General features: G+C 55.6%; 1 protein-coding gene across 2 annotated transcripts in view; it reads left to right on the forward strand.

Moving 5' to 3' along the window:
* Fgfrl1 (fibroblast growth factor receptor like 1) overlaps positions 1 to 12,178 on the forward strand; it is a 24,174-nt gene extending 11,996 nt beyond the window's left edge. For both annotated transcript variants that reach the window (XM_040733625.1, XM_013118605.3), the window contains 5 exons: positions 8,593 to 8,865; positions 9,991 to 10,071; positions 10,180 to 10,464; positions 10,549 to 10,902; positions 11,024 to 12,178. In XM_040733625.1, coding sequence (XP_040589559.1) covers positions 8,593 to 8,865; positions 9,991 to 10,071; positions 10,180 to 10,464; positions 10,549 to 10,902; positions 11,024 to 11,553 — 1,523 coding nt within the window. In that variant the 3' untranslated portion in view covers positions 11,554 to 12,178. The remainder of the gene's footprint in view (positions 1 to 8,592; positions 8,866 to 9,990; positions 10,072 to 10,179; positions 10,465 to 10,548; positions 10,903 to 11,023) is intronic.
* Positions 12,179 to 14,235: the final 2,057 nt, after the last annotated feature.

Raw genomic sequence — 14,235 nt, forward strand, 5'->3', positions numbered from 1 at the left:
CAGCGCCGCCCCTTTCCCGCCAGCCCTGAACCCTGCCACAGTGCCCGCCTGGCACACTCCTCTTCTCCTTGTCTGCCCCATCGCAGCGGGTTCCCACTCCTGATCCTTAACCCGAAGTATTGACTGCTTCACACGACTCCAGCTCACTCATAGGTTTACCCGGCTCACGCTCTGGTACTCCCAGCTCACCCTCCTTGGCTGGTACCTCACCTAAAGGGCCCCCAAATCATTTAACTCGTTGCCTGGGTCTCCTCCAAGGGACTCTCATAGTCTTGCATACACATACTTTCAGGTGCATATCTAGGTGGAGGGCAGGTGGTCACCCCGTAGATTCTTGGAGAGTGGACTCTTTGGCCACAGAATGCCTGGTTGGGTCCCTGGGAACCTGTAGAGGCTCACACGGTGGCTAGCTGAATGTAGAGAACGTTGGTGACATCTTGGCAATTGGAGCTCGCCCCGATCCATCCCTCAGCTGACCCAGCCCTGGAGCCTTGCCTTGCTTGTCTGTTACAGGTAGCATGGTGTAGAGACTGGGGGGTGTCCCTAGAACACCTGGCATCGCTGCCCAGTGAGGGCTGGTCTCTGACAAAGACGCATGAAGATATTCGACCTCAGGGCCACACACCCACTTGGTTGTAGCGTCCACCACACCACACCACAGCTTTGAGACAGCCTTACCCATCAGATGTCCTGTGGAGAGCTCTGCCTTAGACCCAGCCCTGGCAAAGGGCATCCATAACTGATGAGTGATACATGCCCATGGATTTTTGCCCACCGTGTTCCGGTGTCACGGGACGTGGTGCTGGCCTCCTCTATGGTTAGGCAGGACTCACGGCCAGGCGGGCCCTTTGGGTGTGTTGACCATTCACGATTGTCCTTGCTCTGTCCAGCAGTCCTCCCAGGCTTCGCATCTCCTCCCCCCGCCACCAGCGCGGGCGCACTGAGCCCAACCTGGCCTTATATGGCCACGTTTGGTGTTGGGCCGCGGGCGGCGGCCCAGGTGGGCCTTATGCCACTATAACACCACCCCCCCTTCTGCTTGGGGACTGGCTGGCCGGAGGGTGGGGGCTGTCCAGGCACAGCTGGGCTGGACGGTGTCCTGGGCATGAAGGCACTTGGGCCATGCTGAGTGAGTTGTCTCTTCACCCCCCCTCAATTGGTGGTCCAGCCTTTGATAGCTCTTTTATCTGGATAACCCCCATCCCTGCACCTGCCTCTTCTTTGGCTGGTCAGCCAGGGAGGCTCTGAAGGCCTCTGTTTTGCCACGATCCCTGGCTGGACCTTCAGGCTAGTTGATGGGTGACAGTGGGCAAGCAGCCCCCTACCTTCTTGCTGATGGCCCTAGAGGGGCCACCACTTCTGCCCTGTCTCCCTTGGTGACAGCCTTTGGACTGAGCCTTATATCTGGCCCTGGCTGTGCTAGTGGAGGCCTCTGGCCAGCACTAGGGAGCTGGAAAGAGCCGCCTTCCAAGGGCAAGGGCCCTGTGGTTGGGGTGGAAGAATGGCGTTTCCTGAATTATGCTGACTTCTTCCTTCAGGCACAATCTGGACTGGAGGGGCAAAGTTATTCCAAATGCATTCCTTCTCCAGTGGCTCTTCCGTGAGCAGGCCCAATTTCTATCCTAAGTTGGGCCAGAGAACTGCATGTAGAGTTTGGGCTGTTTTGAAAGCCATTTCCCTGGGGTGTCACAGTTATTGGAATCCGTACATCTCTAGATTCGGATCATATTTTAAAAGTTCCCCTTTGCCCTAAGTTTCACAACCTTCAGTTTGCCTTAAGATATTCTCCCCCCTCCCACCCCAAACTTGAAGAAAGACAAACTTTGGTTTACTCTGTTGTATTTCTCACAGCGAGGATGTAGGTTTCAGAGCAGAATACCGTTCTCGGGGATAAACCTGTAAGTGTAGTGCTTTCTGAGAGATGCCACCTTGGAGCTTTTATGAGGGTGGCTCCAGGATCAGCTACGTGAGCAGCCAGCACAGGTTTCACCCCCTGTCGTTTGTGCCCGACCTTTGTGTTTGGAGTGAGCTGGCCCTGATGGGCAGCTAGGGTGCCTGCCATGGCTGTCCAGTGCAGCCTAGTGTCCGCAATCTTACAGAGAAGCAGGATGTGGGATGCTGTGGGCGATGATGGCTGGCCGTTTGTGTGGAGCTGACCCTGGCTTCTAACCAGGCTGTAGGAGGCCTCTTTTCTTCAGGGGCCGATCGATCAGAGCGTGGCTGGAGTGAGGTGGGTGGGTGTTCAGGAGCCAGGCCTAGCCCCTGTGAGGTAGGGGTGTGGGCCAGCCTCCCATTCACATCTGGGGCCCCTATTCCTGGAAGGGAAAATAAATCACTGTCCCCCTGGGGGTGGGGAGGGAGCGGTGAACAAAGTCGCCTTTGGCTAGGCCTGGAAATGCCGTCCACAGGCTCCTTTATCCTTTGTGCAGGATCAATGGGCTGCCGGGCTCTCAGAGTTGCCTTTCACTCAGCCTGCACTGCGCTGTGGCCCTTACTAGGGAAATGTTGGTTTTTCCCCAGCCGAGGCCTCTAGTCGCTGGCTTTCCTGGCCTTGGCTCAGTCTTTGCTGGTAGTGCCGGGGGCAGTTGGCTATGGCCCAACAGCCCTGCTCCCCCTACTGGCCACCTGCCCTCTGTGTAGTCAGGGCCTGATGCCTGGCCCATGGTGGCCTCTTCTCTCTCATTTTGCCTTAATGTGGTGTGACTTCAGAATGCATAGGTGTGTCTAAGTCCCTGTCCCCTTACTACGTTGTCACGCTCCTCTACCTGCTACTTGCTCTTCTGGCCAATACTCCTGCCTATATCACAAGGAGGAAGAGATCAAGGGGTTCCTGGGAATGGGGGGGGCTAGAACCTCAGGCTGAGGTGCAGACAGAGTAGACTCACGGAGCGGGTGTGGGCTGGGTAGCCCTAGGAGAGGTAGACAGAAGCGACACGCCGCTGGACAGCTGTTAAAAGCAAGGGTTCCCCACTGAACAGGAAGTGCAACCCCACGTTCCACCAGGAGTTTATTTCCTGAGAGGTTTGTCTGGGCTGCCAAGGGCCCGGAGAGATAATTGGCGGTGCCTCCAGAAGTGCTGTTCTGGCTCAGGTGTGGGGCTGGACAGCAGGGGAAGATTCCAGCTCTTGACAGCAGTCCAGGGTGTCCCTCAGAGAACTTGGGTTTCTTGTTCAGGGCCAATAGGCCAGAGCCTTCTACTGAGCTGCCCCCATATTCCTTGTAGGCTGCTTTTTAGCTTCTGGTGGTAGCAGTGTGATCTGGGCTTAGGCTCTGTGCCACACATTGCTGCAGGCAACTGGCCCCCATGGGGAGCCCTCACACCCTCAACTCTCTCCATAAGAAGTCTCTGTGTCAGCAGTGCTGTGGGATTTTGGATGGGTTTGCCTAGACTATTTGGTTTAGGCTGTCCCAACATTCCTTCAGCCATTGTAGGGGCTAGGTGGCATGTTGCCTTAACACTTGACCCCTGTCTCAGGAGCTTGGGGTCCAGGAAATAGACTCATTGACAGTTTTGGGGGGATTATCAGGGGCTTCCAGGATCAGAGTCAGGCCTGGTTTAGGGACAGGAACCCTCTGGTTTCCCTAACTTGAAGCTAGACTATTGCTCGTAGTGTTTGTGAGAAGAGGGTCAGGGGCTGGACGTCCAGGCGAGCCCCCCTCAGTAGATCCTAAGGCAAGCTACCTTCCATGGCCGGTGTGTATGTGGCTCCTATAGGGTGGTGACCTTAACTGATGATACTCATGCTACTATGTGTGGTCTTAGTGGGTCAGGGAGTGTCTGGGAGCTAGCAATATACGGATGTGGCAGCTGAGGTATTCCAGAGAGAGAGATACAGACCTAGGGGACCAGGCTGTGCCTCCAGAGAACCCTGTCCCCCACATCCTGCTGGGTTGCCTAATTGCCACTGCTGGGCAACAGGCAAGCTAGCTCCACTAAGTAGTTTGTTGGGGCATGATGTCTTTTTGGGGTGCCTCGATGGCCTGGTTTCTAGGACGGCCACCTGCCTGGGTCCTGTCAATCTGGCTGCAGAGCCTATGGGTGTGGCCCTTGGGTGCCTTCAGTTTGTTGCCAAGCCTTAGCCCTCTCCCAGCGCTGGGCCCGTGTGTTATCGGTCACAAATGTGCATGTATGCCTGTGTGTGTCTATGCAGTTATATACCTTCAAGGATCTTGGTCTCTAAGACAAGACAGAGCCTGGCCCTGAACACTTAATGGGAAGTTGGGCCTTGCGACTGTCAACTGTGCTCTTTCTCTTGAAGGGGCATCTCTGCTATTTCCTGGGCTTTGGCCTCCTAGCATGTGCCGGCCCTAGGGGACTGTCTCTGGATTTCTCGCCTGTCCCTGTCCTGGGATTCCAGCTGTGAGTATTGTGGGATATATGTCCTCACAGCCCAGGGCCAGGGCAGTGCCTTGATGGGGGCATGTCGTACCAGTCATTACTTGGTGGGCCCATTGTCACTGGAAAGGTGCCTTGGGACTCTACCTGGGTTGGCTCTTATTATAACCCATCCAGGGTCTTAGAGCAAGATAATCTAGAGGGCCAGGTGAGCCTATTCCATCCCTCTGTGATTTGAGGCTAATCACACTATACTCTTGAGTACCCTACTCAACCACTTTGCGTCTCCAGGAAGAGATTAGCTGAGCTAGCTGACCCAGCCCCATAGCCAAGCTCACTGCCTGGCCAGAGAATTCCTTTCAGGCCGGAAATTCCTAGGGCCATGCAGGGCTCACCAGGGCCAAACTAGGCCTAAGCTGGTCAGATGGTTCTCACACGTCACACTCTTACTTTGTCCTGGGTCAGTTGCTATCTGGTGCCTAGACTAGCCCTTTGAGGAGGGGAGTTCAGGTGGGCAGGCCTGGAACCCTGTCTTTCAGCTGTGCCTGTTCTACTTCGCAGGCTCTGGGCCTGACCTTTTAGGCATTTCCCGCTGTGGTCCCTAGCCTGGCATCTAGACCTGACAGTGACTACCACATCCTTCAGGCTAAGAACTTCTACACAGACCGTGTCTCCTTTAGACAGTCCCCAGGTTGTTCCCTCTTGGATTAATGTTTAGTTTGACCTGGCTGGGACTATGTGGGTTTTTTAGAGGTATGGACATTGATGGCCCTGGCCGTAGAAGTTGTGGAGAGACCAATAGCTTCCTCCTTGGCCTGCGGTCTTCAGGTTGTGAGCCGATCCCCCAACCCCAATGTTTGGTCTCCATGTTACCTATCAGAGGAGCAAGGACAAATCCACCTTCAATTTCCCTGTGTTCACCAGCCTCCAGCCATCAGGATCCAATCAGGATCCAAGCTTTCTCAGATCCTTTGGATTCCTAAAGAAGCCAGCCTGGGTGGGATGGTCAGACAGCCCTGTTGGAAGTTCAGGCATGGCCATTGGGCCCCAACCTCTGCACAGAACTGAGCCCCCTTCCCCCCCTGCCCGCTGTGGCTATCCTAAGGCAGAGTGTGGAGAAGTGATGCCCCCCACCGCCCTTGACTTTTTTCAAGTCCTTAGTTTCCTCACTGGTAGAGTGGATCGCTGTCCAGGTAGAACAAAGGGGCCTGTGTTTCCTAAGTTAAATATAGATCCAAGGTGGCCATATCATCGCCCAAATTCCCAGAATTCTAGGGGCTGGGCTTTCTCCTGAGGGCAGGGTCCTTATGTGGATTTCTGTAACAAGCCTTGGGGCCTAACCCCACAGTAGGGTACATTGGAACCCAGGCTGGGGGCAGGGCTAGCAGGGTATTGTTTGCTTTAGGATAAGGCCGGCTCCTCCGGCCAGTCTGTCGCCAGCCTGTCCCCCAGCAGTATATGCAGGCAGGCTCCAAGGGCCAAGCTTCCGGCCATGTGGTGATCACTTAAGCCCTGTCCCTCAGCAGTGGTCATGGCAGGGCTCCTGCCTCTGAGTACCCTCATCTTCTAGGCTTTGCTTTCTCCGTCTGAGGCCAGGAGGGGTTATGCTTCTTGCAGGCATAGTGAGGCTAGGTTTCTCTGGAGATCTTCCTGTGTGGTGTAGGGTGATAGATTAGCCTGGTCATTGGGCATTCCCCAGGTATGCCCCCAAACACCTACAGGCAGCTGAATGTTTATGTACATGCTTGCGTGTGTAGGTCGGGCTTGGAGGCCCCAGATACCAGGTTGGTTGGGACCACCAGGCCAGGCAGGCCTTTGGCCAGCTTCTCGTTGACCTGAAGTGTGGGAGGCACTGTGAATGGTGGGATTTCAGACAGCGACAGGTGGCGGCAGAGTTTTCTTGGAAATGGGGCTGCGACCTATGAAGGTATAGGGAAGGGCTCTCAGGAGGCCCATGTGCTGAGGGCCCAGCAGCCTCTAATTACTGTAAACTGGATGCAGGAGGAGAGTCTTGAGACAACTGTACTTGCCTTGCCCTGCTGCCTGAGGTGGTCTGTGGACAGAACAGATTATGGGAGAGATGGGCTGGCAGCCCATTTCCATGAAGGAAGACGAGGAAGAGGGCTGATGTTGAGATCTCAGTTGGTAGCAGCTTCAGGCCCAGGGCAGGGATGAGGGGAACTAAGTGGAAGGGGGGGATGGGGCTTGGAGAAGAGGGCCTCAGACAAATGGGAAAGGTTTGTGCCATGTGGTTATAAGTGCAAGTAGAGGCGTAGGAGGACCTATTCCTCCATGACTCCCTGCCCCATTGAACAGGAGTTTCACTGGGAGAGCTGGCCCCCTTCCCTAGGGATGACCATTCTTCTGCCTCCTTAGAACCCACCTTAGTACTTCAGGGTAGGCCCTGAGAGGTAGATGCACCGTAGGAAGTTGGAAAGCAGCCTCTGGGAGTGCGAAGACATCCATAGAATCATTCCTGGGCTGAAGGTGGCCACATAGCTAGGGTTATTGCATGCTGAGGAAGTACCAGCTGGCTGTAAGAAGCCCGTGTGCCCCAAGACCCTGTGGAGCATCACCACTGAGCTTGCACAGACTGCCTGCTGGTACCATTGTGCTCAGCTAACCTTGTGTCCTCTGCCCAGGACCGTCCTCACTGGAATTCACTGATGTCCTGGGTAGACACCTCTCACTAGCAGTTTAGAGATGTGACATATAGGTAGGATGTGGGACTGTGGATGCAGTAACTACGGTTCCCACCAGTTCACCCTCCCTCGTGAGAGTGCTTTTCCTGCAGCCCTACATCTCTGCGACACCTGCAGGCTCTGTGCATTCCGTACTCATCCTCCCAGCCAAGTGGTCACCATCTGCCTGCTACACCCAGTCACACTCCGGTCCCTGCACTCCGGTCCAGAAATACCTTGATGGTCGAGGCTGAGGGGAAGGATGCTTGGTGTGGGTTGCTGCGATTGGGAATGCGATTCTGATTATTAGAATTACGGGTCCCAGGAATTGGCCTTTTCTGGGATGGTCTTGGTCGTGGGACTTGAGCCTTTGCTATGGACCTCTCCTGTGAACATCCTGTTGGGAGCCTGTCTGTTAAGGACAGACTGCCTCCCAGATATGACCTAGGGGCTATCACCCACATAGACAGGACACAGTGGCTTCGTCTTTATGAAGCAGGTCCCCTGAATGGAATCCAGGCAAGGTACTGAGTGCCTGTGCCTAGCCCTTGCTCACCCTGTGCATCCCAGGCACCTGACTGAGCCCCAACCCTCTGGACATTTGTTCTCAGGAACACTTGTCATGGGATTGTGTACCTGTGAGGTCCAGCCGCTTGGCAGGTCAGGGCCCCTGGGGCGGGTTGTCAGCCCAGAACGGATTCTGACCATGAACTCAGACACGGAGCACACGAGCAGGACAACCAGTTCACGCATGGGCGCACACACATCTTTCCCTCTCCAGTGGGCATATATATGGCAGTGAGTGCCGACAGATGTACACCTGGCTGTTTATCCTGGGTGGTTGCTCCTGCTGACCCATTTCCATCTGCAAATAGGTGTAAGGTGGCTCTCCCTTGCACAGTGGGCAATAGAAACGTAAGGTATCGTATGAGGCTGTGTGTGCATAAAAAGAGACTAGCCAAAAGCCCGTCCTGCTGAGCTGTTCCTGTGGCCCCCTCCTTTCTGACCAGGGAACATGTAGTCCTCTCCGGTGAGACAAAGGAATGGCCCTGTTTTCTTGGTTTGAAATTTTAAAAGTGTTATTGACTTTGGCTGTGTCCTGGCCCCTCTGGCCTATCCATCTAACTTCCCAGGGAGGTTGTCTGCTATGGTAATGCACTAGCAGGGTGCTTGGGCCTGACACAGTGGGACGTGTTGTACATGGACTGCTGTGGTTGGGAAGTAGGGTTTGTGTTTGGGGCCTCCTCTGCCATACCAAACAGACTTCCCTAGTGGAGTCCAGTGGGGTTCCCAGCACCTGTGTCAAGTCTTTGTTCCCCTCCCCTCATGTTTCTCTCTCTCTTTCTCTCTCTCTTTCTCTCTCTCTCTCTCTCTCTCTCTGTCTCTCTCTCTGTCTCTCTTTTTGGTTTTATGAGACAGGGTTTCTCTATTGTTTTGGAGGCTGTCGGTCCAGCCCAGCCTCGAATTCACGGAGATCCACCTGCCTCTGCCTCCCGAATGCCGGGATTAAAGGCGTGTGCCACCACCGCCCGGCTCCCCTCATGTTTCTCCAACCAAGTCCTCTAACTCCTGCAGGACCCCCAAGGATGGCAGACAAGGTGGTCCCACGGCAGGTGGCCCGCCTGGGCCGAACGGTTCGGCTACAGTGCCCGGTGGAGGGGGACCCGCCACCGTTGACCATGTGGACCAAAGATGGCCGCACAATCCACAGTGGCTGGAGCCGCTTCCGTGTGCTGCCCCAGGGGCTGAAGGTGAAGGAGGTGGAGGCCGAGGATGCGGGTGTTTATGTGTGCAAGGCCACCAACGGCTTTGGCAGCCTCAGCGTCAACTACACTCTCATCATTATGGGTCAGTTGGTGCGCGAGTCAGAGGTTATGGTGGGGCCGGTGTTGGCTGGGCACAAGGTATACAGCGGACACCACCTGGATTCTTCCTTCCACCCTGTTTGTCCAACCTGCACCAAAGCCACTTAGACATAGACAGGATCCAGGAGGTCCTCCCTATCTGTATTTATAGCCTGGGCCCGAGGGCAGCCTAGGCCCCCCTGCTACCAGGCCAGCCTTAGGCCTTTCCTTCCAGGTGGCCGAAATGGATAGGGCGTGGGGAGGGGGAGCTCAGGCAGTGGTTCCACTAAAGAGCTGCTGGGTGGGGTAGGGTGGAGTGGGCTGAGGACTTGGCAGGGCCAGCCTTGGCAGCCATGACTTTGAGACTCAGATTTCAGAGTTCAGAGGGGCCGCAAGAAATGAATGGCCTCTGTTCCCTACTGTCCCTGGCTCCCAGTCGGTAGGGAATGGGCAGGTGTCTTTGGTCACACACCCTCCATACACTGGTAGCCGGGCACAGCCCACCTTCTTTGCTGGGCTCCCTAGTATGGGGCCCTGGGCCAGGATGACTCTCTTTGCAGTGGAGATCTAAGGTGGTGGCCTGGGACAGCCTGGTCCTTGGTCCCACGCTGAGTGGAAGAGGCGGCTATCGTAGGGCAACAAGGGGGGAGGACATTCCTTATCACACCCTGCCCCCCCATCCACTGCCCAGTACAAGCCCCAAGGCCTTCTCAGGGTTTGGAATGGGAATATTGCGGCTGTCCACCCTCCCTACCCCCATCCTTTCAAAGAGGATGATGACCAGGCGGTATGTAAGCCACGTCTCTGCACCAAGCACTCGGCCCCTTGATGTGGGCTAGGGTTACTGCAGCTGCTGGCTGGGCCTGGCCCCCTCCTCCCAGGCCCTGCAGACCCCCCGGAGCCAGGGTGGGGGGCGGCTCTCCAGTCCCACCATGCCTATCAGGGTCACCTGCACCCAGTGAGGGAGCTGGCAGGCAGCCATTGCCCAGCTGTCCCTGAATCCTGGACATGTGGGTGTGTCCATGGCCTTTGCTTGGGTTCTAGGGCTGTCTCATCCAGGCCATGCTGGGCACTAGTAAGGGGCTCCCCTGTACCCTTCACCTGACCCCCCTATGACGTTTCTCTGCAGATGATGTCAATCCAGGGAAGGAGAGCCCTGGACCAGGTGGCTCTTCCGGGGGCCAGGAGGACCCAGCCAACCAGCAGTGGGGTATGTATGGGGCAGGGAGGCTCTGTGCTTGGAACAGGGCAGTGGCCATCCTCTTGGCACCCCTCACATACCCTTTCCCACTGACCTCGATGCTGCTCTGCCCCACAGCACGGCCTCGCTTCACGCAGCCCTCCAAGATGAGGCGCCGAGTGATCGCACGGCCCGTAGGAAGCTCCGTGCGGCTCAAGTGCGTGGCAAGTGGGCACCCACGGCCAGACATCATGTGGATGAAGGATGACCAGACCTTGACGCGCCCAGAGGCCAGTGAGCACAGGAAGAAGAAGTGGACGCTGAGCTTGAAGAACCTGAGGCCTGAAGACAGTGGCAAGTACACGTGCCGTGTATCCAACCGGGCGGGTGCCATCAATGCCACCTACAAAGTGGACGTGATCCGTGAGTGCCGGGGTCTGGGGTAGGATAAGGTGCCTGTGGTGGTGCCTAGAACTCTGCTGACGTGTTTGTTTGTGCCTGCCATAGAGCGGACCCGCTCCAAGCCCGTGCTCACGGGGACGCACCCTGTGAACACAACAGTGGACTTCGGTGGGACAACATCCTTCCAGTGCAAGGTTCGCAGTGACGTGAAGCCTGTGATCCAGTGGCTAAAGCGGGTAGAGTACGGCTCCGAGGGCCGCCACAACTCCATCATTGATGTGGGCGGCCAGAAGTTTGTGGTGTTGCCCACCGGTGACGTGTGGTCACGGCCTGACGGCTCCTACCTCAACAAGCTGCTCATCTCCCGGGCCCGCCAGGACGACGCTGGCATGTACATCTGTCTGGGTGCGAACACCATGGGCTACAGTTTCCGTAGCGCCTTCCTCACTGTGTTACCAGGTGTGTGCGTGCTGCCCACCCCACGCTCACTCTTAGTCCCTGTCCTTGGTCTGGGCTGTCCTGGGGTCTCCCTTCCCCGGGGGTCATCCTTGCCTACTCCTCTCCTTTATCTCTCTTGCAGACCCCAAACCTCCAGGGCCTCCTGTGTCTCCTTCATCTTCAACCACCAGCCTGCCATGGCCTGTGGTGATTGGTATCCCGGCTGGTGCTGTCTTTATCCTGGGCACTGTGCTGCTCTGGCTTTGCCAGGCCAAGAAGAAGCCATGCGCCCCTGCATCTGCGCTTCCTGTGCCTGGACATCGTCCCCCAGGGACATCCCGAGACCGCGGTGGGGACAAAGACCTGTCCTCATTAGCTGTGGGCCTGTGTGAGGAGCACGGATCCGCCGTGGCCCCCCAGCACGTCCTGGCCTCTGGCTCGACTGCCGGCCCCAAGTTGTACCCCAAGCTGTATACAGATGTGCACACGCACACGCACACACACACATGCACACATACCCTCTCATGTGGAGGGCAAGGTTCACCAGCGCCAGCATGTCCACTGTCAGTGCTAAATGCAGCGAATCTCCAAGCACTGTGCCCTGAGGTAGGCATATGGGGGCCAAGGCAACAGGTTGGGAGGATCGAAAGCAGTGGAGGGAGAGTATCCTAGGGCCCTGTGGTAGGTACTCACATATTCAGCCATATAGATGTATGTACTGCCTGGTGAACATACACCCAGTCAGCCAGACCCACGAACATACATTTACAAATGCAAATGTGTGCTCATGTGCACACACAACCTGAGAAGCCTTCAGGAGGATTTGTCGTGTGACTTTGCAGTGACATGTAGCGATGGCTAGTTGAAGGAATCTCCCTCAAGTCTTAGTGGTCATGGCCACTCCCCCCCACCCCTGCCCACCTGTGCCCCTGCCTGGCCTTGGTGGCTACTTTTGCCTCCGTGTAAGCTGGGTGTCCAGGAGTCTGCCTACCAGCATCCTGGATGGGGTGAGCAGTGCGACCATGCCTGGAGGTTTGAGCCACCCTCCCCTTGCTAGAGAGAAGGGCCTCAATATTTATATTTAAGAAGTAAAATAATATTAATAATGATGTAAGGAGGGCTGGGACACAGGAACTCTGACCTGCCCTGGGGCCTAGGACCTGCCTAGCCTTGTGGTTACATTGGGTATCCTCACTGTCCATGGTTGCCTGGCCTCTGTAATTTTATATAGAGTTTGGGCTGAAGCCTCATATATTTAATTTATTTTGTTAAACAAGAAAGTGCCTCTTTTTTCTCATTCTGGTGTTTGTACCTGGGGCTGGTCTGTGTGCTTTTGCCAATGAGTACCCGCATGTGCTCTCTTCTGTGTCTACTTAACATATGTTTACTGGTGTGCGTGTGTGCATACGTGTGTTAGCTTGCATGTACACACATGCTGATGCTGTGCCTGTGTGTCTTCTCTCTGGGGAAGCTCCTGCCTTGCCTTTCCCAGGCCTCAGGCTTGGGATTCTCTAGGCTTTGTCTTCTTGTGGGACCTTAGATCTCTGAACCTCATGATGTACCTGGAGTGGCTGCAGCAGGTGATGTGAAGTGTGTTTGCACCACTCTGGGGCCTGTTCAGAGGGGCGCTCTGCACATCTGGCTGAGTGTTATCACTTCTGTTCTGTGTATGCCCCTGCCCTTAGCGGGAACCTACCTTTTGTTGTTCCTTTTTTTTTTTTTTTTTTTGTGGCCTTAGCAGGGAAGCTGGTAAGAGCTGGGGTAGGGTCAGTGACCTCTGTTCTTGGGACTCCAGCTGAGTGCTCTCTGAGTTACTCCTGTGGTGATATGTATAGAAGTTCTTTTGTCATTTTGTTTGTTTGGTTTTGGTTTTTTTTTTCAGGCAGGATTTCTCCTCTGTGTGTAATAGCTCTGACTATCCAGGAACTCGCTTTGTAGATCAGGTTAGCCTCGAACTCACAAAGATCTGCCTGCCTCTGCCTCCTGAGTGCTGGACATGCCCAGCTCAGCTCTGGCAAGACCTGCAGTTGGCTCCTATCTGTAGAGGCGCGTGCTGTTCACCCCACTCTGTGCCCCTGTTGCTTTAACATTTTCAAAGAGGAAACCGTTATCTTGCCCACAGGTCCAGGGCTCTGCTGTGCCACACGGGTAGGAATAAATGACCTGTGTGCCCGTGAGGGCAGCCCGACAGTGTCCAAAATATGGTGCTTTAAATCTTGGCTGTACAGCTAGGAGGCACCTGTCTACCCGTCCACATGGCCACTTCTTCCCGAAGAGCTTGCGTCACCCAGACTCTTCCTACGGCCCAGGCTTAGAGGGAATGGAGGTGTGTTGAGTGTGGTGTGCTACTGAAAGCTGGGGGCAAAATCCTAGCGTGGATGTTGGATCAGGAATCAAGGAGAGGGCTGAAATAGCTCACCCCTTCCTGCGGAAACTCCTCGCATGGACATGTCCCTAGCCTTCCCTACTTCCAGGTCAGGAGGGGATACTGCTGTCCTTGGGGTGACCCACAGGCCAGGCCAGGCATAGCGGCTGCTGATGGGAAGTTGTGTAAGAGGAGATTCAGTGCCCTGGTTGAGGCTCAGTGAGTGGTGGGTGTGTGAGGGATGCAGTAGGCAGCCATGCCTCAGCCTTCATCTGACCCATCTAGGCAGTGATAAGCTGATTCACTGGGAAAGCCGGCAAACTTGAAAGGTTGGCTCAGACTGACACCCTTGGGTGTGACACCCCTCCCTCCTCCAGCTTCAAAGGATGTCCATGAGCTGCCCTGCAGCTGTCTCTGGGGGCAGGGAGGGGCTAATGCCCAGGGTAGCTTGGTAGTACAAAGGAGAGGGACACGGGCTGCCCCACCCTGCAGTCAGAGGACCTGGCTAGAGATCAGAGCCTTGCTCCCGGACTGGGACATGGCTACAGAGGACCTGTGACATAGAAGGGAGGCACAGGGTAGAGATACCACCACAACACAGACTTGGCCAGGATCAGGCAGGGCTCAGAAGAGCTGCCCTGATCTCTCAGACATCACAAGGCAGGGCCGTATGCAGCCAAGGTGGCCTTCAGACATCAGGGACAGAGTGTGGTAGGTAACGCAGGCTGCAGTGTGGGGCACGGCTCCCCCCCACCCCACACAGCTGATGGTAGCATACCATGCAAATGCTTCTTGTGTCCTAGTAGAATAAGGATCTCAGTCCAGCTTTGTGGTGCCAGAGCTGTGGTTATGAAGTCTAGGAGAACTTGGTAGACCCCTTCTGAGATTTCTGGGATATTGGGGGGAAAGATGCAGGATGGCAGCCAGGGTCTCTCTCAGCTACTTGAAGACCCAGGTGTGTTCTGTAGCACCCTCCAGTCGCAGAGCTG

This window comes from Mesocricetus auratus, unplaced genomic scaffold, assembly GCF_017639785.1.
Source record: "Mesocricetus auratus isolate SY011 unplaced genomic scaffold, BCM_Maur_2.0 Super-Scaffold_100031, whole genome shotgun sequence".
NCBI lineage: Eukaryota > Metazoa > Chordata > Mammalia > Rodentia > Cricetidae > Mesocricetus > Mesocricetus auratus.